Source organism: Strigops habroptila, chromosome 8 (assembly GCF_004027225.2).
Source record: "Strigops habroptila isolate Jane chromosome 8, bStrHab1.2.pri, whole genome shotgun sequence".
NCBI classification, from domain to species: Eukaryota; Metazoa; Chordata; class Aves; order Psittaciformes; family Psittacidae; genus Strigops; species Strigops habroptila.
The window spans coordinates 15,313,568-15,340,567 of record NC_044284.2 but is presented as its reverse complement, the minus strand read 5'-3'; the positions used below and the strand labels follow the sequence as shown (position 1 = coordinate 15,340,567).

General features: G+C 36.7%; 1 protein-coding gene across 4 annotated transcripts in view; it reads right to left on the bottom strand.

Annotated features, from left to right (window-relative positions):
• Positions 1-1,800: 1,800 nt before the first annotated feature.
• ASPM (assembly factor for spindle microtubules) overlaps positions 1,801-27,000 on the bottom strand; it is a 30,305-nt gene continuing 5,105 nt past the window's right edge. The window contains exons 4-29 of one of the 4 annotated variants that reach the window (XM_030495567.1): positions 25,592-25,693; positions 24,695-24,841; positions 22,968-23,216; positions 22,745-22,812; positions 22,055-22,196; positions 21,846-21,976; positions 20,987-21,162; positions 20,752-20,897; positions 20,590-20,675; positions 19,008-19,226; positions 18,256-18,469; positions 18,024-18,169; positions 17,793-17,921; positions 16,214-16,408; positions 10,810-15,432; positions 10,491-10,640; positions 9,884-10,050; positions 8,816-8,975; positions 8,080-8,289; positions 7,425-7,574; positions 5,515-5,706; positions 4,893-5,085; positions 4,218-4,372; positions 3,149-3,325; positions 2,215-2,387; positions 1,801-2,135 (exon numbers count right to left, since the gene is read on the bottom strand). In XM_030495567.1, the coding sequence (XP_030351427.1) occupies positions 2,030-2,135; positions 2,215-2,387; positions 3,149-3,325; positions 4,218-4,372; positions 4,893-5,085; positions 5,515-5,706; positions 7,425-7,574; positions 8,080-8,289; positions 8,816-8,975; positions 9,884-10,050; positions 10,491-10,640; positions 10,810-15,432; positions 16,214-16,408; positions 17,793-17,921; positions 18,024-18,169; positions 18,256-18,469; positions 19,008-19,226; positions 20,590-20,675; positions 20,752-20,897; positions 20,987-21,162; positions 21,846-21,976; positions 22,055-22,196; positions 22,745-22,812; positions 22,968-23,216; positions 24,695-24,841; positions 25,592-25,693 (8,606 nt within the window). In that variant the 3' untranslated portion in view covers positions 1,801-2,029. The remainder of the gene's footprint in view (positions 2,136-2,214; positions 2,388-3,148; positions 3,326-4,217; positions 4,373-4,892; positions 5,086-5,514; positions 5,707-7,424; positions 7,575-8,079; positions 8,290-8,815; positions 8,976-9,883; positions 10,051-10,490; positions 10,641-10,809; positions 15,433-16,213; positions 16,409-17,792; positions 17,922-18,023; positions 18,170-18,255; positions 18,470-19,007; positions 19,227-20,589; positions 20,676-20,751; positions 20,898-20,986; positions 21,163-21,845; positions 21,977-22,054; positions 22,197-22,744; positions 22,813-22,967; positions 23,217-24,694; positions 24,842-25,591; positions 25,694-27,000) is intronic. The other 3 variants (XM_030495569.1, XM_030495570.1, XM_030495571.1) reach the window with 3 other exon arrangements.

Genomic DNA, 27,000 nt, shown 5'->3' with positions numbered 1-27,000 from the left:
TAAAAACAGTTTTCATTTATTTTAGCTCTCCAAATACCGTAACATTAGTCTTGCAGAATTTTACTTCCATTTGGCACACTTTACATCAATAAAGACAACAGAATTTGCCATTTTACAGTGAAACCAAGCAACTAGCTTATGAACAATTTAAACTAATTGAACAGTGTTCCCCACAGAACCTCCTGAGTTCCAAGTTTAAAGGGCATTCTGTTACCACATTATTTGCCTTGACTGAAGTAAGAGGAAATAGAAAATTCCCCCTCCTCCAGCCTACCCCTTATAACTGGCGTCCCGGTTGCAGCTGAGATAATTTTCTTCCTACTAGCTGGTGCAGTGCTGTGTTTTGGCTTTAGTCTGAGAACAATGCTGATAACACACCGGTGTTTTAGTTGCTGCTCAGTAGTGCTTTCCCTGATCAAGGACTTTCCAGTCTCATGCTCTGCCAGTGAGGAGGGGCACAAGAAGCTGGGAAGAAGCAGAGACAGGACACCTGACCCAAACTGGCCAAAGGGGTATTCCATACCACAGCACATCATGCCCAGTGTATAAACTGGGGGGAGTTAGCTGCAAAGGGCTGATTGCTGCTCAGGGGTGGGCTGGGCAACAACGGTGGGTGGTGAGCAATTGTGTGTGCATCACTGTTGGTTGTTGCTTTGGGTAGGGGTTTTGGGGACATTTTTGTGTTTGGTTTTTTTTTTTTTTTTCTTCTCTCCTTCCCTTTTCCCTTATAGTTTTATATCTCTCTCCTTGTTATTTCCCTTATTATTATATTTTAACTTTAGTTATTAAGCTGTTCTTATCTTACCCCAGGTTTTACATGCTTTCAATTATCCTCTCCATCCTGTCCATGGGCAGAGGGGGCAGGGGAAGGGAGGAAGAGTGAGCAGCTGCGTGGTACTGAGTTGCAGGCTGGGTTTAAACCACAAAACCCAGTCGGTTACATTCTGTATATTAATAATTCTGGAGGCTCTTACATTATGAACATAGCTGCTCCTATTATCTGTCTGTTGGGCTTTGCTGTACACAGCTAGCCCCTTTTGAGTCTTTTTCTAAACAAAAAAATCTCAACCAGAAAACTCAAAACTCAAGAACAAAAAAAACCCCAAAGCAACCCCCCCCAAAAACAAACCAAACACCCCCAAAGTCACCTACCCAAAACCAACCAACCAACCAAAAAGAATAGTACCTCATTTACAATGCATTATCACCTGACTAATGGCTACTGGTTGATTTAGCATCATGTTCTACCCTTGGGAGGCATAGTCTTGAAATCTGGCGGTGGGAGGATTTCCATTTTCTTGGCCTTCATCTAAGAATACACAATTCCAAGGCACAAGAGAACAGAATTTAAGGGAGACGCTGTGACAAGCATTACCTATTCAGCTGGATGAGATGCATGCTTGTATGTACTCCCTTAAAATATCAGGTTGGAATTTCTAAATTCACCCTTACAATATCCCATCATAACCTTGAAGTGTTTAGGGGAAAGAAAAAAAAAAAAAAAAAAAGGAATCATTAAAAAAAAAAAAAAAAAAAAGAAAAAAGATTCTTCCTACAGTCGCACATGACCCCTTAAACCCTTCCTGAGAGTAAACCCAAGCTCCCCCAGAACAGTAGCCAGTTTGAAATCTACACACTATGCCTCCCTTCCTACCTATACTTCTCCAGATCAGACAAACCAACGTAAACTGTCCCACAGAAAGAACTCTTTTTAATAGAATGCTATTATACTTAATCAGTGTGGAATGCCATGCTATTTGTAAGATGAGCAGCTGTGTAATAACAACAGTATAGCACTAGTGAAATTGCCAGGGCTGATGATTTTATTGTACAATTGCTTTTGGCAGTAGAACAAAGTAGGATTTCAAAAGCTGTACATGGTACAAAAAAGTTACAGACATACTAGTTGAAATTTGAAAAAAAAAAAAAAAAAAAAGATTTTCAAGGGTAGCTCGACACTTATTTTCTTTCTTTCAAAGTTGCTAAATACATGCTATACAAATACATTTTCATATACATCATTTACATTTCAGTAGTGGGCAATACCGAGTGTATCCATCACCATCAGAATTGCTTGCAGAGGATCCACAATTTCTTGCATATTATCTTTCCTCAAAACCCAGTCTGGTTTAATTCTGTGAAAATATTAATGGTATGTCATTAAAACGTTATACTTCCACAGCAAAACCAGCAGACTAATTTTCAAGCATTTACCTTGAAACAGTTTTTATTCTTAGAGGAGTTACTGGAACAAAGGAAGCTCTGCTGAAGAGAGTATTTGTTTTCTGCTTCACAAGTGTTCTCTCTTCATCCATTTTGTGTTTACGAACTGTAAGTTTATATAGGCTTTGAATGCAAGCGACTGCTCTTGGAATGCTTCGTATTTCCTGAGAAAACATGAAAACAGCACGCTATCAATACTACAAGTTCAAAACCAATATGCCTTCAGTGATTGGTACAGAGAGGCAAATTAGAGTTTGTATCTGTCTTTATAGAAATGAAAGAATAATGCAATGATTAGAGATGACTGGATAACTTAAGTGTTTATATCAGATGGATAAACAGTGAACGTATATCATACAACCTAGACTATCCCAATAACCTTATTAGGCTTATAGCAATAGGCATGAACAAAAGAAATTTCTTTCAGAAATAGGCTATGTCTCTGTTACAATAACATATGTCAATACAGAGTCCTGGACAATTATATTGTCACAGTTGTTACTAGTAATAAAGTCCATAACTTTATCTGAAAAACAAAAGTAAGCTTTTAGAAATTAGAAAAAAGTTAATTAATTGGCAACTAAACCATATCTAATGCTAAGCAATTGATAGAAATTCATCAAAACCCTGCAGAAAGTATATCATCCTCTTGCAAGGATTGCAGGATCAGAATCTCAGTGTCACATTGACTAGCTCTGGGTGACAAAGGCATACAAAGCACAAAATAGTGAGTGTTTTCACCATCTTGGAAATTTTTTAATTAAAAAATTAAAACTTTTTTAATCAGAGTTTAGTCATAATTAATATTACAGCCATAATAGGTATGGAGAGAGGGAGAGAAAATAAAAATATACAACCACCACCAAAACATGCAAGAAAAGCATATTAAAATCAAATTATTAAACCCAAAGCATTAACGTCTTACCAAGGCTCTTTTGGAGTCCTTTGAAAGGATGGCCAACAAACAACAGGTCTTTGTGAAAATGCTTCCTCCTTTCTCTAAAATTTTGTCCCCAGCTTTCCCTCTGTACATTTGCAGTAGGTCTAGTAATGTATCTATAGAATTTTCTACTTCATAAACTGCATGAGTAGTTTTTTCATACTGTTGTGCAAGAAGGAGACAAGAGAGGTTAGACAGATCTTTAAAATATGTTTCAGTTTAGAGGAAATAGCAAAATCTATATACTCCTCAAGATGAAATTTGTAGCTGATCTGGCATCCAAGTAATAAAAATCACTTCTGTATGTTACACCATCACAACAGGTTACAAAAAGCTACCCTTTGTGCTTCCCCCCAAGAAACCTGTAGAATCTGATTTTGTTTAAAATAAAAAATAAATTAGGATAAGTTTAGAGAAATTTAAAATTAAGTTTGGCCCAAATGATATTTTTCCCCCCTGAAATAAAATAATTTGAACGTAAAATGCCTGTAGGATGGATAAGATCAAAAATTAGCAAATATTTTATATTTCAAAGTAAAAATCCTCCAGAACAATCAATCCATAGTCAATAGCTACAGTACTACTACGGTATTGATGCAGCTTTAAGTATTTATGAAAATAATGAGTTCTGTAAGAAATCCGAAAGTGCAAAAATAGACTATTCCATCACATAAATTTGGAAAAGTAGCCTGTCTTCTGGAGATATCCATGTCTACCTTAAAAAAACCCCAACTTACCCTAACTAACTACTACATTTTTGTATTTCTACTGTTTCATGCAATACTTGTGATACCTTGGAATCTAACCAGTTAAAAGTAAAATTATTACTTTAAGCCCATGAAATAATTTTATTTTGCCACAAGGAAAATTAAACCATAATTATTATGATAGATAATTGTTTTCAAAATGACAGTTAAAATTCAGAAAATATTTTTTAAATTCAAAACTGTTACTTTTGTTCGTTCAAATTTGTTCAGAAATTTTCTGGGTAAATAAATACTATAATAAAGTAGCCTACAGCTTATAAACCTGCAGAAGAAAATATTGAAGTTACCTTTGAAACATTAAGTAGAACCTGAATTGAATATCTTATCACATCCATGCATGGAACACTCCGGTTGCAACTTCGGATCAGAACAAAAATAGTGAAGATTGCTCTGCTCTGGGCCATATTTTCACAACAGAGTGGGGACAGCCTGGTAGCCACATCTATGATAATTAAAATGAAAAAAATAATAAAATACACAAACCAAAACCCCCATACCCCTGAAGCTCTAGCAGTTTAATTGCAAACCAGGGTTTTGTCTTAAAGATAAGTACAAATGCAAAGAAGTAAAAACCCCACAATTATTGATTTAAACAAGTATTTCTAAATCAATAGTTTTAACATTCCAGACTAAAAATTAAGCAGGCAAAACAATCCATGGAGAACATATACTGGTAGTAAATTAATTTACTTATCTAAGGCATAGTATTACTAGGACTTCCAAGAAGTTGCAGCAATTGGATCAGATTTCCTTTATCTACATTACCATTTTAATATCTTGCTTAAATCAATAATCTAATTTTATCCTGAAGAAAAAACCATGTATCCATTATACTACCTAACATGTTCCCATTTTACAGTCACATAGAAAGCCCAAATATCGTTATGAACTCTTCTCAGCTGAAAAATTCCAGTTTCTATCATCCTGGAAATCTATCAGTTACAATAAAAGAAAATACTGACCGAGATGCTTTAATGCTGCAAGAATGTAGGAGATATGTTTATATTTTAGGAGGTATTCAATAGCAGTTGCAGTTCTGTTGCACAATTTGTTTTCTTCTCTGCTCTTTTCATTAGCCTTTTCTAAACTATGTCTTAAAGCTCTGGTTTTGGCTGTGTCATTACTCTTTCTCCAAGCATATCCTCTCCACAATGCCTACAGGAAAGAAATTTCACAAAGAGAAAAAAGTTGTGAATGAAAGACAATAGAATAGAACTTCCATTACCATTCCAAATCAATTTTACACAAGTCTGTCAAAGTATTTAATTAGCTTGGTTATTAATTTGTAAGTAGTCATCATTCAGTTTTTAATCCTCTAAATACCGGATACTCGAGACAAAAGACCAAAACAAACATGACTATACACTCCACATGCATTCCCACAGAAGTCACCCCAACCAGTATCTACTTAATATTACTTCACGATTTGCTTGCATTTAGCTTTGATGTCTAAACTGAAGCTGACTTGGCTTGCAATTGAACTGATAAACTGACCAAAGTAAACATCCTTCCTCTCCCCAAAAACCCATGAGAGAAAAATGAGAAAAATAAAAATATAGCTATTTTCTTACAAGTGATATTTACCTGAAATTTAATTATTCCAACCGCAAATTTTCTCCTCCGTCTGCAGGCCAGAAATCTTCGTACGTTTCGCTGGATTATAGTTGCTGCATCATTTCTGTGATTTAGCCAGCCACGAATCACACGTTGTAATTGAATGATTCTTTGATAATCTCTTAGAAATCTCTTTTGCTGCATTTTTGCTCGGAACCATCTCTGTTTAAAATTAAAAGTATCTTTCTATTTATTTATTAAGACTTTTGCCATTGTAAACAAGCATTGATAAAACCTGAAGAACTATTTTAACATGAACCTTGACAGATACAGGCACTATAAATATTGCTAGCACTTATATAACCACCATGACTCTGATTGGTCTTGCAGTTGCTGAAATGCAAGACTGCAAAATGAAATCTTAACTAAGAACAGTTAGGGAAGCATTCCATATAAAATAGAATATTTTTAGATCCTAGAGGGATCCACCTCTCTGGAAGCCTGCTCCAGTGTTTGACCACCCTCTCAGTAAAGAGAAGCTTCCTAAAGTCCGGTTTAAACCTGCCCTGGTGCAGCTTTGAACCATTCCCATGTGTCTTGTCACTGGATACCGGAGAGTAGAGATCAGCACCTCTCCCTCCACTTCCCCTCCTCAAGAAGCTGTAGAGAGCAATGAGGTCACCCTTCAGTCTCTTCTTCAAGCTAGATAAACTCAAAGTCCTTCGCTGCAACTTGTAGGTCATTTCTTCCAGCCCTTTCATCAGCTTTGTTGCCTTCCTCTGGACACATTGAAGGACCAGAACATTGTTCTTAAAATGTGGGGCCCAGAACTACACACGGTACTCAAGGTGAGTCCACACCAATGCTGAATACAGTGGGATGATCACCTATTTTGACCAGCTGGTTATACTGTGCTTAATGCACACCAGGATGCCATTTGCCCTTTTGACTGCCAGGGCACACTACTGACTCATATTGAGCCTGGTGTCAACCAGCATGGCCAGATCCCTTCTTGTAGGGCTTCTTTCCAGCCACTCATCTCCCAGTTTATACTTGTGTCTGGCACTACTCCGTCCTATGAGTTTTCTTTCTCTTGGCTGGCTTTTAAGGAGAACTAAAATTCCACTTCTCTCATTTCCCAACTCTGCTTCTTCCCCTCTATATACAGAGACAGGAGACAGGGTACTGTATGCCAAATCTGAGCAAAAAGAGGTTCTCTCACCCACTTACTCTTGGCTTAAGGGGAAAATATAACTTATGGGGAGACACAACAGATTTGTATATACGAAGGAGTAGTAGGGCGAAGTTTGCCATAACATCCTTGACTAGAGAATAGCTGAAACCAGGGGTTCCTGGCTCAGCCTCGCCATTTATCTATTACTGTCCTTCCGTTGAGACTAAGTTAGTTTAGAGACCTAAAGATAATTTTTACTATGAGGCAGTGCTGTAATACAGACCTGATTTTTTGCTTTTAGAAAAGCAAAACATGGTTATATTAAAAATGCTGCAACTTAGACAGGCTTTGGTACCACTGGCAGGTTAGAAACAGCCAACCAAATAGAACCCTGAGGATTGTTCATGTAAGGAGATGCTCTTCATTTCGTGAGCCTTACAGGTTGTCACGTCTGATCTTTCCTGCTTCCAGTAGAACGTAAAGAAATAAGATAAAACAGAGTTCTTTAGCAAGCTTGAGTGTCTGAAGGAAACAAGAACTTTCCCATCCATCCTCAGCTTTAAAGTGCTTAAGACTCCAGAGCCTGTAGAGATTCACTTTATTACGCTTAGCTAGGCATAAGCAGCATTATTTAATAAATCATAGTCTCCACAATTTAGCTTTATTTTTACATGTGAAGGAACTAGTGTCTTAGTGCTACAGCTTAGCTGATAGAAAAGAAATTAGACTACGTCACACAAAATCATTCCCCCTTAATTAGACTAACCTGTATTAAAAGAACAGACGAGATCTGTTTTTGTGCAAGTTTTAAAATGAGGTGAATCCTATACGCTCTTTGAATTTTAATTGCAGAGATATGATGGTATGCAGCTGCTGTAAAATGTAGTAGTCTCTTCTTTTGTTTCTGTTTTGAAATCTGTAGAAGGAAAACAAGCCACGGAACATCATTGGTTTTCATATTCAGGGATAGCTGATCGCCTTGCAAATATGATGGTACCTTGTTGTGTACTATCAGATGTTGAAGAACTGCCTCCGAAACCATTACCTCAGAACTAAAGTAAGCTACCTTTTTTCAATACTAGGTCTCTAATGTAAACAATAACACAGAAAAGTGATTGTAAGCAACAACATTAACATATAGCAGGGAAGAGTTTCATTTTAAGCATGTGTGTACAGAAGTATCAGTTATAGGTAAGCCACGAAGATCACAGAAGCTAAAAAACACCCAATAATGAAAGCCTATTTTAGTACTAAAGGATTGTGAGAAAAGGGTCAAACTGTATTTTCATCTATTCTGACCCACCAAATTCTCAGAGCAGTCAACAAGTGATCAGGTTTTCCTCTTCTTGCCAGCCAGAACTAATGGTAAAACAGCTCCAGCGATACTTTATATCAAAAGTCTACATTTTAAGTATACCAACCTTTTTTCTGACTAAATAACCCCGTATAAATGCTTGCAGTTTAATGACAGCTCTTCTAGTTTTGTTGTATTTCATAAATTGAAGCCTGCCTTCCTGCCAAGCCCTCAGATGTTTCTGGATAATTACAGCAGCAGCGTTTTGTTGAACAAGTTCCCTTCTTGCCTTGAAATCTCTGTATGCTTTTTGGATCAAACAAGCAGCTTGAAGTTTCTGAAAAAGTTTTTGGAGGACGCATTGATAATTAAACTTTTGTTCATTTCTGTTATGATCAATATACATTTCTACTTTGGTTCTAGATTTTAATTCCATCATAAGAAAAAAAAAAAATTAAAAGGAAATACAAGCAAACATGCAGTACTAGTTCATATGAAAATGCACTTTCACAATTTGGAAGGTCTTTTCCCTTGCCCAAGTGGGGTCAAAATGTGTGCAGTTTAACTTAACGCTTTGTAAGCAATAAAGCCAGCAGAAAATTTTAATTTTCTCTTGCTATCAGTACAGACAGGGGTTATTCAACTATTGGACTATTTGAAAACAAAAAAAAGTCAACCTCATTGCTCAACGTAAAAAGGAAATTTAATATTTTGATGACTGAACAGTTTTGATTTGAACAATCTTTGTCCTGGCCCCACCTTTTTCTTTTCTATACTTCTGTGTACTGATGAGAAAAATCACTAAAATACATTGTAAACTTTTAAAATAACCATGATATAGCAGAGTGCAAGTGAAAACATACCTTTCTGAAAAGTCTTCTAGCCCTGTACCGCCTATATGCCAACTGAACCTTAATTGCAGCGTTCTTAGTTGACAGAAACTGATGTTGAATCATTCGTGCAGTAAGGGTTGCTCTCCATCTTCTTTGAATGATAAGTGCACAGAACTTCATTTTCAAAAACCTAACATCAAAATGCATTTTAGGTTTATTTTGATTGTTTTGGGTTTTTTCCCCCCAAAAGTTGAGAACACTTGCATTTCTAAAGTAAGAAAACAGCAACTGTTTCCAAAATTATTAATATAGATATTGTGAAAGCAGAACTGTTATCAACTAAAGTTTGGAGCATTAAAACAAGGGGATAGCCAGCAATGTTGGCAGAAAGTCTGATTTAAAGTAGAAGATACTTTCTGTTTTCCCACAATAAGTACTGCCAGAACTTGCTGCCAAAGGACGCTGGGGAGGGAGACAGCAGTTTAAAATACATTAGGCAGATTGACATACAACAGGTCCATAAAAGTATAACAAAGGGAATAATCAAGGATATAAGTTCTAGCATCCATAATCTAACGAGCATGGATGCTGAGGGGGGACCTTAGAAAGTGGTCAAGGTTAACATACTCTCCCTAAACAGCATCGTCTACTGCTACTGGCAAAGGACACAGTTTTGAATGAAATGAACTATCAGGCCGATCTAGTACTGTATTTGGTGTAAAATCATCTCACAGGACAATAAGCACAAACTAGTTTAACTATTCTGTCACACATTATATTCAGAACATGTTTCCTGTTAAAAAAAAAAAAAAAAAGTGAAAAAGATAAGATCAAGGCCTACTCTTTCTAGACCCACAATACGCAAAATTTAAGTTTGTGAGGCAACTTGAAGTCCAGAAAAAATGTTAAACATAAGAAAAAAAATCGTATGAAAAATAATAATCCCACCTGCATTGACATGTTCACGCATGTTACATGCATGCAGCAGGGTCAAAGCCTGAGACCCTACAGATATTTGCCAGAGTGCAAAGCAGTACTAAATAACTATATAATAAAAGCTTTGAAAAGTAGAGAAGCTTATATGAAATTTAATATTACCGGGTCCGCTGCTGTTTTGTTTTGAAGTGACTCTGAATAACATATACAGCTTTTATCAGAGATGCATATTCCCTTCGTGCTCTGCAGCCTCGAAACCACGCTTGAATAACTCGTGCCGCTCTCATTTTGTTAGCCCACTGCCTGGCTTTATATCCTCTGTATGATGCCTAGGAAATGTGTAAAAAGAAAAGAAAGAATTTTCAAAACGTTTCAACTTTTACATTATTTTTTAATGGAACAAAAGAAATTAAAAGGAAAAAAAGTCACGTTAGCTTAAAAGACTTTTACTATTCCCATCTCTACAGCATTACAAATACCTCATTTCCCACATCTAGAAGATGTTTTCTAGAGCAAGTGAAACTCACTCAGAGAAATACCACAAATGCCGCACTCTAATGTCTGTAAAAATAACATAATGAAGAAACAAATACAGGAGAAATATAAATACCAAACACACACCCACCAAAAACTCCCAAAACAAACAACAAATCAAAACACCCCTAAAACAAATCAACCAAATAACCCCACAAACCTCCCTCCCACCAGAAGAAAAAACCAAACACCACCAAAAAAACCCAGCCAACCCAAAATCATCTTCTGGGATTACCTGAATTCTAATGGCAGCTCTTTTCATTTGATGATATCTTTGTTGTTCAATATTTCGCATCTGATGGGCTCTGTAGTGCTGCTGTATTAACACAGCAGAAAACTTGCACCGAAGGTATTTCTGTCTCTGAATAAATCCACGGAAAAATGCCTTAAAAAAAAAAATAGATCTATCAACTTTAACACACAACTTTAAACTGTTGGTCACAAGAGCAGTAATCTTAAAAATAACCCAACAATAACAAAACAATACCACACTAAACACATACAAAAAAACAAAAACCCACACCCAACCCCACTACTATAACATTGAAAAGTACCTGAATTTTTATTGTGCTTTCTTTAATTTTGTGAAACTTCTTTTTTTCAATGAATCCTCTGACTCTAGCCTGCACAATTATAATGTTCCTCCGTGTTTGTAAGTAAGTTGTTCTTTCGTATTTCACAATCAAGTGGGATCGGTAGCATCGTTGTAGGACAACTGCTGCTTTTTTATAGCTTGCATACTGTGATTTATGTTTATGCATTAAGTAATAGGCTCGTAACGTAATAGCTGCTGTTCTGAGTTGAATAAATCTGCTACGCTGCACAGCCATCCGAAGATAAGACTGAATCTTTCTCGCAGCCCGTATTTGTCGTGCTATTTCTCTTGCTTTCATACCACGGAAGGCAGACTGAATGATTACTGTTGCTTGTCTTTGAGCAGAATACTCCGCTTTCTGTAAATGAGCCCTGTGACATGCTCTGTACCACCTCTGAATAGCAACTGCTGAAGTCCGAATCAATTTATAGCGATTCCTTGCTCTTTGGCATCGGAACATAGACTGGATCATTATTGCGGCTGCTTTCTTCTCAAGGAAACACCTCCTTTCTACGTGCATGTTTAAGAATGATTGTAAACACTGTGCGGTAACATTAGTTTCACACAGCTGCCTAGCCTTTTTAGCATGAACAGAGGATTGCAGGCAAACAACAGCCTTGATTTTTGCATAGTTTTTCAGGTTGGCTTCTTTTGCCATTTTGGCTCTGAATCTTTGCTGTATAACTCTGACAGCCCAGCACAACTGTTTGTAATATCTATGTTGTATATACCTACGATAACTAGACTGTATTACAGTGGCTGAATCATGCATGATTTTCAGTTTCTGTCGTTCCTTCATGCCTCTATATGATGCTTGAATAACAAGAGCAGAATTCTTTATTGTCAGATATTTCTTTCGTTGATTCTTTCCTTTAATGTAGGATCGATAGTAGTTCTGTATAACAATAGCTGCAATTCTCATCGTTTGATAGGACCTTCTATTCCTGTGCATTCTGTAGGCCGACTGTATTGTACTAGCAGCTAAATGCATCTGCTTAACCCTCTTCCGCACCCTAATACCTCTGTACACAGCTTGTATATGAATAGTTGCTCTGCGAAGAGAAAGATACTCCAAAGTATGCTGTCTTGACAGAATCAAAGCTCTGTATCTTCTCTGAAAGACAAGAATAGCTGCTTTAACAGAGAGATATCTCCGACGTTCTCTAAAAGCTTTAAAATTTTTCTGAATAACAACAGCAGCACAGTGCGTTTCTCGATGGTGCTTTTTTGCTCGCATGTCTCGAAAAGCCTTCTGAATACAAGTTGCTGCTTTCTTTAACAGAAAGTAACGTTGTACTGCAATTTTCTTTAGTTTATTGGCTCTGTACCTCTCCTGTATTAGCTGGGTTGCCCACTGAACTTTTCTGTAACGGCAGTACTGCCTATACATTCGGTAGTTTCTCTGTATCGTAAGTGCTGCCTCGTGTCTTTTCTTTAAGAAGCATCTTGTTTTCATTCCTCTGTAGGCAGCCTGAAGAACTAAAACAGACTTGTACAGTTTTAAGTACATTTCTCTCACACGCTTCCCTTCCCTGTAAGCACGATAACGTTGCTGTATGATTACTGAAGCAAGCCTGACAGCTTGGTAAGAAATGTAAGTTTTACGCATCCTTAATGTTGCTTGAATAACTGTAGCAGCTTGATGCATCTGTTGCATTCTTTTTCTTACCACAAAACCTCTATATGCAGACTGTAGGATAACAGCAGCTTTAAGGCAAGAGAGATATTTTTGATGTTGAATTTTTGCCAGTTTTGTTGCTCTGTATTTTCTTTGAATTACAATAACAGCTTTCTTAATGGAAAGAAAATGTTTTCTTTTGAGAAAAGTTCTAAATCTTCTTTGAATAATCACCGCTGATTCATTCATACTTCTTATAAGTCTTCTTGTTTTCATACCACGGAACGCAGCCTGGATACAAAGCGTAGCCCTTTTCACAATCATATAGTTGTGAACTCGTGTATTGCGCTCCTTACAGGCACGGTACCACTGCTGAATACACCTAGTTGCCAGCAACAACCTTCTGAAATCCTGCTGCTGTTTGTGCATTCGATAAGAAGACTGTATTATTGCTGCTGACTGATGCATCGCTTTCAAGTCTTGTCGGACCTTCATGCCTCTACAGGCAGCCTGAAGGATAATGATAGACTTCCTTAGTTCCAAGTACTTTTTCCGTTGTACTTTGCCTAAACAAAACACTCTATATTGTCTTTGAATTATAATTGCTGCCATTCTCATTGCCTGATATTTTATGCTTGCACGATGCATCTTAAACATGGCTTGAATACAAATAGCTGCTTGATGCATACGTTGAACTTGTCGTCTAACTCTTACGCCTCTATAAATTGCCTGCATTTTGATTGTGGCTTTTTTTAAAGACAAATAATTCTGCTTTTGACATTTAGCACAAATAACTAGACGATAATGCCTTTGAACTACTATAGCTGCAGATCTAAGTCTTTCATAGTCTTTTTTGACCAGGTAAGATTTGAAGGCAGCTTGTATAGTTGTAGCAGCTTTGTTTAGGTTGTTCAATCGTTTCCTCACAGTCATCCCACGGTAAGCAGACTGCAAGACCAACACAGCTGCCTTTGTTTTTAGATAAACTGCACGCTGGGTTTTTTTCATATAGTAAGCTCTGAAGTATTTCTGAATCACTAGAGTGGCTTGTCTTAGTTTCTTATATTTTAGTTGATTTACATGCATTCTGTAATAGGACTGAAGAATTGTTGCAAGATTATGTTTCTTTTGAATTGTTTTTCTCACAGTTTTCCCCCTCCATATTGCCTGCAGAAGCACTACAGAGTTACACAGTTGAATGTATTCTTGCCGTTGTTTCTGACCTATAACACTGGCTCTGTAATGCTTTTGGATAGTTAGCACAGCATGGCTCATAAGTCTGTATTTTTTCAGAGCCATGAATTTTCTGAAGGCAGACTGTATCTTAGTGGCAGCAACATGTTGTCTTCGAATCTGCTTTCGTACCTTCCAGCCACGAAAAGCTGCTTGTAAAGAAAGCACTGATGCTCTTGTCATTAAGAAGTTCAGCCTTTGCCTTTTACCAGTCTTGTAAGTTCTGTACCACCTCTGAATCACGATAGAGGCCTGAACCATTGCCTTATACTTCATTCTTGCAGCATGAGCTCTAAAAGCAGTCTGAATTTTAACAGCAGCTCTATATTCAAGTTTAAGCATTTTGCGTGCTTTATAACCCCTGTAGGCTGCCTGTAAGCACACAGCTGCTTTTTTAACTTGCAAGAACTCCTTCCTCTGACACAGCTGCTTTTTGTATGCACGATAATGTTTTTGAATGACAACAGCAGCACTGTAGACGCTTAAATAACGTCGCCTGTCCCTTCTCATTCTGTAGCATGCCTGGAGAAATGTGGCAGTCTCCCTCCACCTTTGTATTTGTTTCCTGACAAGATAGCCTCGACCTGCAGCTTGAATTCTTATGCAAGCTCCCTTCAATTTCCTATAATCTTCTTGAAGTTCAAGAGTGTATTTATGAGATCGATACTTTCGCTGGACATAAAGCGTTGCTGCCCTTAACGCACAATATTGCTTATGTGCTTGCCTCATCTTTACAAAAGCTTGAATTTTCACCGTTGCATCTTTCAGGTTTTTGAATCTCTTCCGGACAACATAAGCACGGTAACTTGATTGAATTTTTATCACAGCTCTCAATATGCGAGCCTCTTTCCCAGCTTCCATTCCTCTGTAGGCCGACTGCAGGACAAGAGCAGCCAGGCGCATCCTCTGGAAATCAGCAGCTGCCTTTTTAGAAGTGACATGTGCCCTATACCAAGTTTGAATTACAGAAGCAGCATTTTTAATCTCTTTGTATCTTTTTACTTGTTGGTATTTTCTCACATGTGACTGCAATGTAGTAACTGATTTTTTTAGTTGTAAAAATCTTCGTTTCTCTTTTTTCATTCTCCACAGTGATTGAACAACGCAAACTGCTTTTGTTTGTCTGTATAGTTTACGTGCCTTCATGCCTCTAAAAGCAGCCTGGAGAACTATCACTGCTGCACGCTTTTGCAAATAGTGCTCTCTTTCCATTTTCCCTAGTTTATAAGCTCTGTAATACTGCTGAATTATCACTATTTTTGCCCTGTGTTCCCAGTAAATGCGTCTAGCCAGCTGACACCTGTACCAAGCCTGGATCTTGATAACACATTGCTTAATATGTAGATACTGCTTCAGATCTCTGTGCATCCTATACCAAGACTGTATGACAAGGGCAGCCCTCTTTCTTTTAGCCAGTTTTGAACATTGCCATTTTCGGAAATGAGCCTGAAGAACTAAAGTAGCTTTAATTTTCTGTTGAATTTTGTATTTTCTCCATCTTCTGAATGCAGACTGGATAGTAAGTGCTGAAGACTTCAAGATTTCATATCTTTGCCGATCTTTTTTTGCCAACTTAGATGCACGCAGATGATTCTGAATTGTAACAGTAGCCCAAACAATTCGCTTATATGCGGCAACAGACTTGACCATCCTTATCCTTGCTTGAACAAAAATAACATAGTGCCTTAGCCGTAAATATCTTTTCCTAGCAGAGTATCTTCTCCAATAAGCCTGCAGGAAAAAGATAGAAAATTTACTATTTTCTCCATGGAATCTCAAGCTAAACCTAAATTTGAGGACTACCAACCTCAGTCTTTTAATGATTTCTTTATTCTTACTTAATCCCTGGGAAGATAAACCCAGATATCAACATAAAACCAAACAAACCAAACCCAAAAAAGTGAATCATTGCTTTTTTAAACATTTTAAGTTCTGCAAAAAAGATAAATTTTCCCTGGCAACAAAAGATTCCCTTCTTAACTTTTTGGTAAATCTGCAATTCTTTAATTTCCACTCCAAAAAGTCTAAAGAATGTAGTATTTATCTTTGGACAACAGTGGGAAAAGTATCTTACGAAACAGAATTAATTGCCCAACTACCAATTGGTAACTAATGTAACTAACGTCTGCCATTCTGAACTTGCCCACTGCAAGTGGCATAACACCATGAGAGTCATTTTTTTAAAGCTTCTTTAAGTAATGTTCATCAGCTACAAAGAGGCAAACCAATGCAATCTGATCAGTCCTTACTTTGACTGGTTTAAGACCCAGTGGCTTTAATGTTTACGGTATACCAAAAATATTCATTGAGAAGGAAGAATTGTTGATTTAATAGCACATTGCCATTTTTCTTTGAAGAGAGAAAGTTACCAAAACATCTCAAAGGCAGGGGTGGGGTGAGTAATATTACATTCCATGACGACATCAGTTGCTGCAAGCAGAACAAATGGCCCTGAGGAAGCCAGTTCCTTACAGGTTTCAGAGTACTTCCTTGCTGTGTAATCTCATATTACCTGAATGATTGTGGCAGATTTACTTCTGGCTTCCTCCAGTTTCGTCTTTTTCAGGTTTAAAAAAATCATCCTAGCTAAATATCTTCTCCAGTGCTTCTGGATGAAAACTGCTGCATTCATCCTCCTCAGGATGCGTTGACGAGACAAGAAGTTTATTGCAGATTTTTGAATTATCCGAGCAGCTCTGTCTCTTTCCTACAAAAAGTTCACTGAACAGTTAAGGGTTGGAATTTTCACGCAAATTCTTTGTGTATTAAAATAACTATCTAAAGCAATCTCATAAAAATTAGGCTTGTTGATACCACAGCTTTTCTTTCATAAAAGAACTTCCTCAGGCAGAACATTCATTTCAGCACTGAGTTCTTTGTAAAAGGGTGGTATCACTTCAATTTATAGCCTCCCACTTATAGTTCTTCCTCTTTTATACTTAGTTTCTAAACACTGCTAAGTAACCCATTTTCAAGCCTCAATTTTGGTTCTCGTTCACAAGAATTTCAGATACCCTTACAAATTAAGCACACCAGAATGCTTTCCAGCTATATTTAAATAAGAGTATAAATATAGTCATACCAGCTCATGTCCATCTAGCCCAGAGTTTCGTTTGCATATACCAACCAGTGTTTTTATTGTAACCCAGAGACTATAATCACAAACTGATGTAAGTACAAAGTAAAAGGAAAAAGCAACTAACAAACATAACACATAAATAGATCATCTTGTCAGAACCCTACTACTAGCTTATTCTACCATAGGGCAAAGTAATATGTGTACACTGTAAGACTAAATAAAAAAAGCCTGCAATGCTTAGGGGTTTTGAGTCCCCTTTCCCCTCCCAGCATCTTTACTATTAGTTATTTTAAAACAGTTATAAAGGGAATAAATTGTCATCGTCATTAAGGTTGTGCAGCTTTTATAAACACAAAAAACTGGAGCTGAGAAAGCCTACATAAGCGTAACATCTGCCCCCTTCTACGCCACAGATTCTTGGAATATTTCACTTGTACACTATTCCAACATCAAATAACACATCTCAGACACGGGGGGGCACTTATCAACCTTAATGGTGTCACACTTTTAAAACTATCACAGTATCTGGTAGAACTACCAGAAAAGCAAGAAACAAAATACCAGAACTCATGTGACTCAACTCAAAACACTGGTAAAGTTTAGCTCCTGAACAAAAATAGTAAATCTATGCAGAAGCTTAATTTTTCACCTTGTAGACTTGAATAGGAATTAAAAATTAACCACTCTCTTTTTGTTTTAAGGAAGCAATGCAACTATTTTCTATTTGAAATATTGGGAAAGGACTTAAGGGGTGACATGCTCTAATCAGAACACAAAAGAACAAACAGTAGCCTTTAGGCAGATGTAATTACTTCAGAATAGTCTTCAAAAAAAAAAAGTGTGTTTTAGTAGATTATGCCACCAACGCCATACACTTTGGTAATAAAAATGGTACTCAATTTAAATGCCAATACTATTCTAATAAACATGTATACTCTAAACAGTGAATTTGTATTCTTTATTTAGCTTTTCTCAAAGTAGAAGATACGAATATTGCACAGGCAAAGAGTACCTGAGAGAGTTTCAGTTCCTTTTTCAGCCTGTAATTCCTCCAAGCAGACTGAATTAAACGTGCAGCTCTAGTTTCTTGACGAAGATCTAGAAGTCGCGAACACAGAAATGATAGGTAGGTAATAACAACCTATATAAACACAGAACACAGCAAGTTAAGGGCTATACAGAAGAGCAGGACATGTTCACAGGAAAGCAGAACATGTTTACATCAACTCTAAAGGTGTTTTACCTTCTCATCAGGAATCGTATTTGACATGTCAGAGTGATGAATCATTGCTGGTATTCCACCTAGGTCAGATACTGCAGCATTGATCAGCTGGAAGTTTTTCCTTTCGTTGTCTAAGAGTTCCTTGTACAGTACCGAGGCAGTTACAGCTTTGCAAAGAGAAAACATTTGTGAAACCAAACTGTGTATAAAAGAAACAGGTTTAAAATGAACTTCTGTGCATCAAATAACTCACTTTGGTCAAACATTCCTTCTATAACATTTAGAGAGGTATCAGACTCTGAAGAGGAGGGGGAAGAATTTAGTCCCACTGTACGAGTTCTTGAGCATTCTACTGTTTGAGTTGTACGTTGGCACACAGCTTCCAAAGGCACATAACATGGATGATAATGATGAATCAAATGACATAATACTCTACCATCTGAGAAACACACTGTGAAATTTTCCACCTGTTAAATAAAATACAGTAAGATTTTTTTATTTTTTGTTACTTTGAGGAGAGGATTTCCCTATATCCCAAACATTTGTTTAATTCTCAGTTCCTATAAATGGTGAAAGTTTTATGCACAAATATTTTTAGGATGAATGCTCATTAATCATCAACAACAAAAAACCCCACAACCCAAAACAAGCAACCACCCCTCCCCCCAAAAAAAAAACAAGCCCCAAACCCTCACCCCAAAACAAAACCGACAACTCAGCATATTCCAGCAAAAATGTTCAATTTTTAAAAGTCACTTCTATGCACAACACTAACTGGAAAGGGAGATCCTTTTGCTCAAACTTGATTAAAAAGAAAGCTGCAGCTAAAGCCACAGAAAGATAGTTATTTCAAATCAGACGAAAAAGTCCAGAAAGGTATTTAAGACTAATCACCATTGGCTGCTACTATGTATTTGATAGTTCAAAGAAATCTGCTCTATAAAGAACAACCATTCTTATGACAGCAAAGGTTGCATTTGCCGAAGTGTGCATAAAACTATTTACCTTGATATTGTAAAATCCGCAAACAGCATTAACCCATGCCATCAGCAGCTTTACATTTTCACTATAACTTTGAGGTGAGAAATTATTACTATTATCTTCTTGTACTCTACAAGAATTTGGAAAAGTCTTGTGAGCACTCAGTTGTGTTTTCCTCTTGTGTGTGTTCCTTAAAAACTCAATTTCTTCTCTTAACTGTTCCACATTAAGAAATACATCCACCTATTCGGAAGAAAAAAAAAAAAAAAAACCCCAAAGATTTTATTTATGTCACCATCAGTCTGACGCATCGTGCATTATAGCAGCTGGATAGAGAGGCTTTAGATATGGCATTTTAAAAAGAAACTACTCCCACTGCTCAGCAGTACCTGCCACACTGAATCAGTAGTCTATAACTGGGACTTGACAGCATAGATGTCAGTGCCCACTACCAACTGTTTCAGATAAAAGAACCTAAACCCACATTTCCACTGTCCTGTGTAGAACAGTTATTAGTTTATAGTTGGGGAAAACAGGGAAATTCCCTGAAACAACCAGTGTGATTTCACCTTCTTTTCAGAGGAAACAACAATTTCAGAGTCTCATTTGCATTTCCACTGAGTCCATGTACCACTCCTCCTCATTTACAGAATTCCAAGAGGACTTGAGCTGGTGTGATGCTGTGAGATTTGGAGAACAAGTAACATATCCACAGGGCTTGGATAAAGCCACTGCTCACTGAAATGACTTCCTCAATCAAAAGCAATGGAACTGTGACATGTGCATCAGAAGAACCAACTGAATGAAGGTAACTCCTCAATACTGTAACAGTAGTTAAGAAGATAGTTACGTTTGATTTTTATTATGTTCTTCTGGCTGACAGCTCTGTGGCTATAGTCTTTGAAATTCTTGCTTTAGATATAGTTAACTGTACTTATATTCCTGGCTGCTTAGTGGTCAATTTCCACCTCAACTTTCACGTTATTTTACCTTTCATACTTGAAGTTTTTTCTATCTGGATTTATTGGCTGGATACATATTTTCAAAAGACTAATGAACTCAAGTTAACTCTTAAAACAGTCTCAAGAAACTATTTTGCTTCCTTTACTATTTTTTTTTTCCACTGGCTTTGAAATGCCATTGCAGTAATGCCCAAGAAATTTTCGTTCTTGTTTCGAGAATGTTTCTTCAAATTGACCGTTTCAGACAAATGAAAAAAAGAGCTATAGCTTCAAAGCTTACTCTATAATTGCCTAATCAGTGTAACCTCAAAACAGCCTTTTCAGTTAGTAAGAACTTACACCAGCATTGAGACCCATGTTATTTTACTTTTCACTGTTAAATCTGTTGGCATACAGCATAAACTCAATGGGTTTTTTCCCAAAAACTTGTATGAATGTATATAAGAAAAAGCACAGTTAAAATGTTACTGAATCTGTATTGTTAGGCCACAGATTTAGGTAGAGTTTGCACGGCACTTCAAAGCAGATCATTGCAGTCTAAAATTTAATTTCACAGGCTTTCACTGACAACAAATATTCCTGAAAGACTGATGTTTTTGCTTGTAACTAGTAACAAACAAACAAACAAAGTAATTGAATAGTACCTGGAAGGCAAAAACAATCTTCCACAAGAGCGCTAACGTTCGTTCTCTGTGTCTATCCACAATATCCCTGGAGTCAATTGAAGCACCTATTAAACAAAACAGGGAATTAAAGTGTGCAGTACTCCAATGCACTTAAGAGTTACTCTGCTTTCTAGGCCTTACCACTTTCATCTTTCAAGTGAATTCCTCGCTCTTTAAGGACATTAAGAACAATTTCAATGTTATGCATCTTCTGTAGGCGACTTATTGCAGGAACTCTCAGTTGTTTTGAAAGATCCCAGTTTTTGGTGAGAAGTTCCATTGTTCTCCTAACAAAGGGAATTTCACAGTTTAATGCTCATAGTAAGTATTATATAAAAGAAAATAAATAGTTTGAAATGATTCTGTATCAACGTACACTAAGCGAATGCCACATTGTAAGTCCACAGCCAGATTTGTTACAGCAAAATCAAATTCATCAAGTGGAGTTTGAATATGTCTGACGGGTAGTCCTAAGAAACCAAGATGGCGGGAAAGGTCACCTTCACCACTCAGGAAATCCCGAGAAAATGCAAGCAGAAGGTCTTTGCTAGCCTAAAAGAAATTGAAAAAAGATTAAGAGGGAAGATAATCTTAACACTACAATAATCATCAATTTGGGAGACAAGGGATGAAAATTGTATTCTGCTTGAACTCGATATTTCCTTGCCTAATACTTAAAATCATAAATTATTTTGTTTTGATTTATTTTTAGCTAGTTCACACAGCTTTAATTTTCATCATACCTGGCTACCATGCCATCGAAAACACCACCAAATTCAGGAATACTTTTTTCTCAGTCTATCTGTCAATACATTACAAACCCAAGAAAAGTGATTTTATTTGAACATCTTTGTTAATCAAAACCTTTGTACAACAAACATTGCATAGTCTTCTTATCATAACAAAGTAACAGAAAAAAAACCCAACAGAAAATCCTATCAATCTGACTTGCGTTTTAAGATCAGCTGCAGCATGCTAGAGTGACATTTGAAAGTAATGCAGAAGCTTAGAGAGAGAAACCTGATAACGCAAGATAACGTACGGGACCAACACCTCAAAATTTTCTTGGAATTTCCTTTACATGCCCATGAGATGGTGTATTGAGAATGCTCATGCAAAAGGATGAACAGACAAGACTTATTAAAGAAAAGTATACAGATTAAAAAATAAAAATAAATTCTACATTGAATCTTATGACAATGTTAGAGGGAGATGTCAAATCACAAGTCTCTTACCTTGAACTCTGCATCTTTACAAAACAGGCAAGGGTCATGGTCAATCATTCTGGACTGTTTGGCACAATCCAGAAAGCAAACTAACAGCAGCAATTTTTTCAGTGTGAATTTTGACAAAGCTTCTTCATGACCTGAAAAGGTAGAACCCATTAAGTGACAGTTCAAAAATGAAGTGCTAAAAATAACCTATTTTGGGAAATAGTAGTTACCTTCTCGGTAAAGGTGAGGCACAGTGGGATGTCTGTATTCAGCTGCAATGTCAGGGTTCCAAAGTAAGCGATTGAGTATAAATATTGCTAAACCCATAACATCGCTATTGCTCTCCAAAGCTATCAGTTCTCCATAAACAGTCTAATATGAAAGGAGGGGAAAAAAACCAAAACTGTTAAAAATTACCTCAAATACTGTGAGGTATGTTTTTAATAACATACATTACTGAAATTCCAAACTAGTAAATAGTAATTAATCTCTAAAAAGCAACCTACCAGTTTTTCAAATCAGTCACTGAAGGATAAAAACCAAAGGAAATTTCAGAAGATACAGTCTCATTTCAAAACATGTGTAATAATATGCATCTTAAGAATCAAGTAGGAACTTCTTTAAGACAATCACATTTTTCTCCAGTTTAGTAAAGAGTGAAACTGATAGGAAACTGCTTTTTTGTTATTGGCTAGGGAGTTCACTTCCATTTTCCTTGATTAAATACTTTCCTTTTTAATAAGCTAAACACTTTCTAAAAACAAGTCTGTTGTATTAAAAGATATGTAAATATGCTATAACTGAATTAAACTTATCTCTATTAGTAAAACAGAAAATACAAGGAAACCCAAAACATCCCCTACTAAAAAAATGCTAGATGGCTTTAAAATTTGATTATAGCCCATAAATTCTGCACTTACCTCCAGGCCTATACGCAGCCACAAAGGGTTGTAAGATAAAAGCCAGTTAAGGACTTTCTGCCTCTCTCCTGCAAGAAAGCGTCATGTAATATTACATCCAGCAAACATTTCATATTACAGCAAAAATTTTTATCAACCAATTTTAGATTATATCAACTTAGTCTGTAAATATTCTTTTTCTATTTACAAGAAAAGAGAGGATGCAAAGTTTTATTGTTCTTACCTATGTCTTTCCAGAGGTGTCTGTCTCTACGAACTAGCAAACGTCTACTTTCAATCTCAACTTCCAGCTTCTTAATAGCTTTAACCATTGTTTCGGATGTAAACAAACGGCAAGCATCACGTCGTAACTTATTCAGCTTACGATGAGCCATATAAGTTTTTAGAGATGCTTCGTCTTTTGTTGGTGCTTTAGGAACACTGATTTTATGATGGTTCTCTTCTCCCAAGATAAGAGCAGCTGCATTTACTGCTTAAAATCACATAAAAAGTATGCATTTACATCTCAAATCAAGGTAGCTTTGCCCGCCTCCTTAACTTTTTTCTCTCTAAGTTCACATTTTGCTATCTTCCTTCTGACTAATGATTTCATACCTCTGGAAGGTTATCAGCAGTTGCACTAAAAATATATTGTCAAGTATATGCATATTATTCAAGTATTTAATACAAAAATGCTTATTTTATAAGCAAGCAGTGCTATGAATGCAGTTTTAAGATCAGTTGTACCATCTTCAGTTTTTTAGATTGAAGCTGAAGATTGAGGAAAAAGTACATGACACTGTCATTTTAGTAAAGTGTTTTTCAGCAGATGGGGATTCCCCACTCAACATCCACGAGTGTCACAGCCACTCCATGAGGACTGTCACAGCCACATGTTCCAGTGTGTATTTCTTGTTGCAGAACACACTCCTCATTCAGGTGTATGGTATGCTTTGCTTGGTGTGAGCAGGTATGCCATCCACAGTTATCACAAGAGGAAAATATGACTCTGAAAAGGGTTTGATGGTTACAAAATTCTGCTGGGATGGACAGCATTGCCTCCAATGCAAGAACTGCTTTTGGTTTAACATATTTCATGTTTTCTGATGATCTTAGGGTCTTTTCCAACCCAAACTATTTTACAATTCTAGTATAACCGCAACTGAGACACATTACCAAATATTTGGATTATGATTATCACAGTATTAAGTCAAAGGCTGAAAAAGGAAACACAAGTGATACATAAAAAATAAAAACCAAAAAGCTACTCTTACCTAAGAGCTTAATGTTACAGAAACTAAAGTGACAAGTTGGTACTATTCATTAATGATAATAAAGTATTATCCTGGGTTCAGCTGTAGCAGTTATTTTTCTCCTTCCTAGTAGCTGGTGCAGTGCTGTGTTTTCTACTTTAGCCTGAGAACAGTGCTGATAACACCGATGTTTTTACTTGTTGCTAAGTAATGTTTACTCCGATCAAGGACTTTCTCAGTCTCATGGTCTGCCAGTGAGGAGGGGCATGGGAAGCCAGCAGGAAGCAGAGACAGGAGACCTGACCCAAACTAGGCAAAGGGGTATTCCATATCACAGCACGTCATGCCCAGTATATAAACTGGGCGGAGTTACCCGCAAGGCCCAGATCGCTGCTCGGGTCGGGCTGGGTATCGGTTGGCAGGTGGTGAGCAATTGTATTCTCTCCCCTTGTTATTTCCCTTATCATTATTACTACTGGTGGTAGCAGTAGTAGTTTTTTATTATACCTTAGTTACTGGGCTGTTCTTATCTCAACCCGTGGGAGTTACATTTTTTTGATTCTCCTCCCTATCCCTCTGGGAGTAGGGCGGAAAAAGAGGGGGCAGTGAGTGAGCAGCTGCGTGGTTCCGAGATACCAGCTGGGCTTAAACCATGACAAGTATGTTACATAATGTTCAAGAACATCAAAAGACAATGTGAAAACTATTGTACTCTTACCTTGTGAGGTGTTTGTTTTTACACTGAAGTCATCGGGAGTAAGTACAAAATTTAACCACCAGGTGAAACCTCGTTGCTGCTTCTCCTTCCAACGCTCATCATAGAACATGTTTTTAGCAGCAAAAGGCATTGGATGCCTAGGGATGACTTAAAAAAAAAAAAAAAAAAAAAAAAAAAAAGAAAAAGTCTTTGCAGTTCTTGGAATGTTTGATAACCAATATACATTTCATTGTGGAAAAAAATAATATTTTACACTCTGGTTACCACTATAGCGGAAAAAAGCAGATTGTTAGAGTCTTCAGTGACTTCAGATCAGCCACTGCTAAATAAATTTCAGCCACAAAACATGAATTAAAGTACTAAAGCACTAGGACAAAGACAAGATTTCTAGAACCCGGGCCATTTGCAATGCACATCTTGTGGCAAAACCAAGTTGAGTTGGCTTATATCCAGAAGAATCATTTTATAGAGGCATTTTTCTGGTCAGATCCAATTAGTATTATTAGCTCTGCAAAATTAGTATTCTTTTGGTAAAAGGTTTCTCAGGTATTCTGTTGTATTGAAATGTTATCAGATATCAAAAGAGGCATTTCACAGATAATCATCAGTCAGCTGGGAACATTCTCTGTAATGTAGCTTTTACATTACAGGCAAACCTGCAGAAAGTAACAAGAACCTTCAACTAGCCAATGTGTTGCAACCAATTTTCTTATGAGTAGTCAAAATGGAACATGAAAGGCTATATATATTTTTCTACTAGATGTTGAGTCATTGTAGGTACAATCTTCGATTTAATTTCAACTCTAACCAGTTGGTCTTACCAATCACTTGCAGTACAACAATTGTGATGTTCAGTTCAGTGTATACCGTTTTACTAAATGCCAGAAGTCAGCTTACCTGTTTTCAGTGGTTTCACAAATGCCAGGTGAGACTGAGCCAATCCAGGGATGGGTTTACTAATTCTATTGGTAGTTTTAGATGCTTTTTGAAGTGAAGAACCTACAAGCATTCACACACAAATATCAACAACACATATGTCAGTGAAAGTTAAAGTATTAAAGCTTATATCATTTATAAAACACGGAACTAGAGTAATTCCCCATAAACCCATACAAAATCCCAGTAATCTCCTGTTGATTGAAGTTAAGCAAATCAGTTTGATGACAAATAAAAGGGAAAAACAGTTAAGAGTAAATAAGCACTACTGCATTTCACAGATTTTCCATACGTTACGGAAATACACTATTTCTAATTCATTATCATATGGCTAGAAACACTAAACTAATTGGTAAAAACATTCATTAGAATATGTGAAAGTGTTTATTCTATAAACTCATGTGGTAAGAGGTATGAATTTTAGGGCTTGACTCACCTCTTCCCACAGTTAGATGGCATACTACCGTGATACTCATTTCAGCCTGACTTGTGTTAGCTTAGGCATCAAGGCACTAGGTAATAAGTATCATTAGCAGGAGGAGGACTTCTACAAGTTGTACCCTCCTGCTTAGCTCAAGTAGTGTTTTTCATAAAACATTCACTTCTAGAGAAGTGAAGTAGTCATTTGAATCTTTCTTGCACTTCTAATAAATTTTGAATACCTGCTGGTAATTTTTAATAAAGCTGGATCTTAAAAGGCTTAAACTACTGATTGGCATTTCAAAGTTAAATTTTAGTAGTGAAATATGAGTTCTTTTTGTGAAGCCTAGAGACAATGTTTGTACAATTAAAAGAATAACAGGCTGTATTTCTCAAGAAAAAAAATCTCAAGAAAAAAGTAACTCAAAGCTGTCATTTCTGTGTTTCACAACTAGAATTAACAGACATCAAAGTCATTTTGAGCTCACAGAATACTTCCTTGTCCAGTCCCTCTAACCTTACTCTAACTGATATAGAAATACACAAATTCTAATAGAAATGACCTGGTAGGTAACACAGCTCTTTCTGCTACACGCTAACACTGTTAGCATGTAATTGTTTTATGTAGACTTATCTTGAAAAGCCTGAGAAAAAAGGAATTACTGAAAGCCCCAAATCAAATCTAGATTTGATTTGATTTTCATTTGAACTGAAGCAAACAGCATATGTTATTTTCGTCTGAAAGCTGTGACAATTTTTTCCTGTTAGGACCTGCGTGAAGATTCTGCAAATTAAATGCATCTTTCAGTTACAGACCCTTATTCTTTTTGCATTCCAGAGCATATTTGGGAATGGAGCATTTAGAAAACCCAAAATACATTGAATACAAGAAGTCAACTACCAATCTTCAAGCAACAAAGTACTGGCGAACTATAAAGGCAGAAGGATCT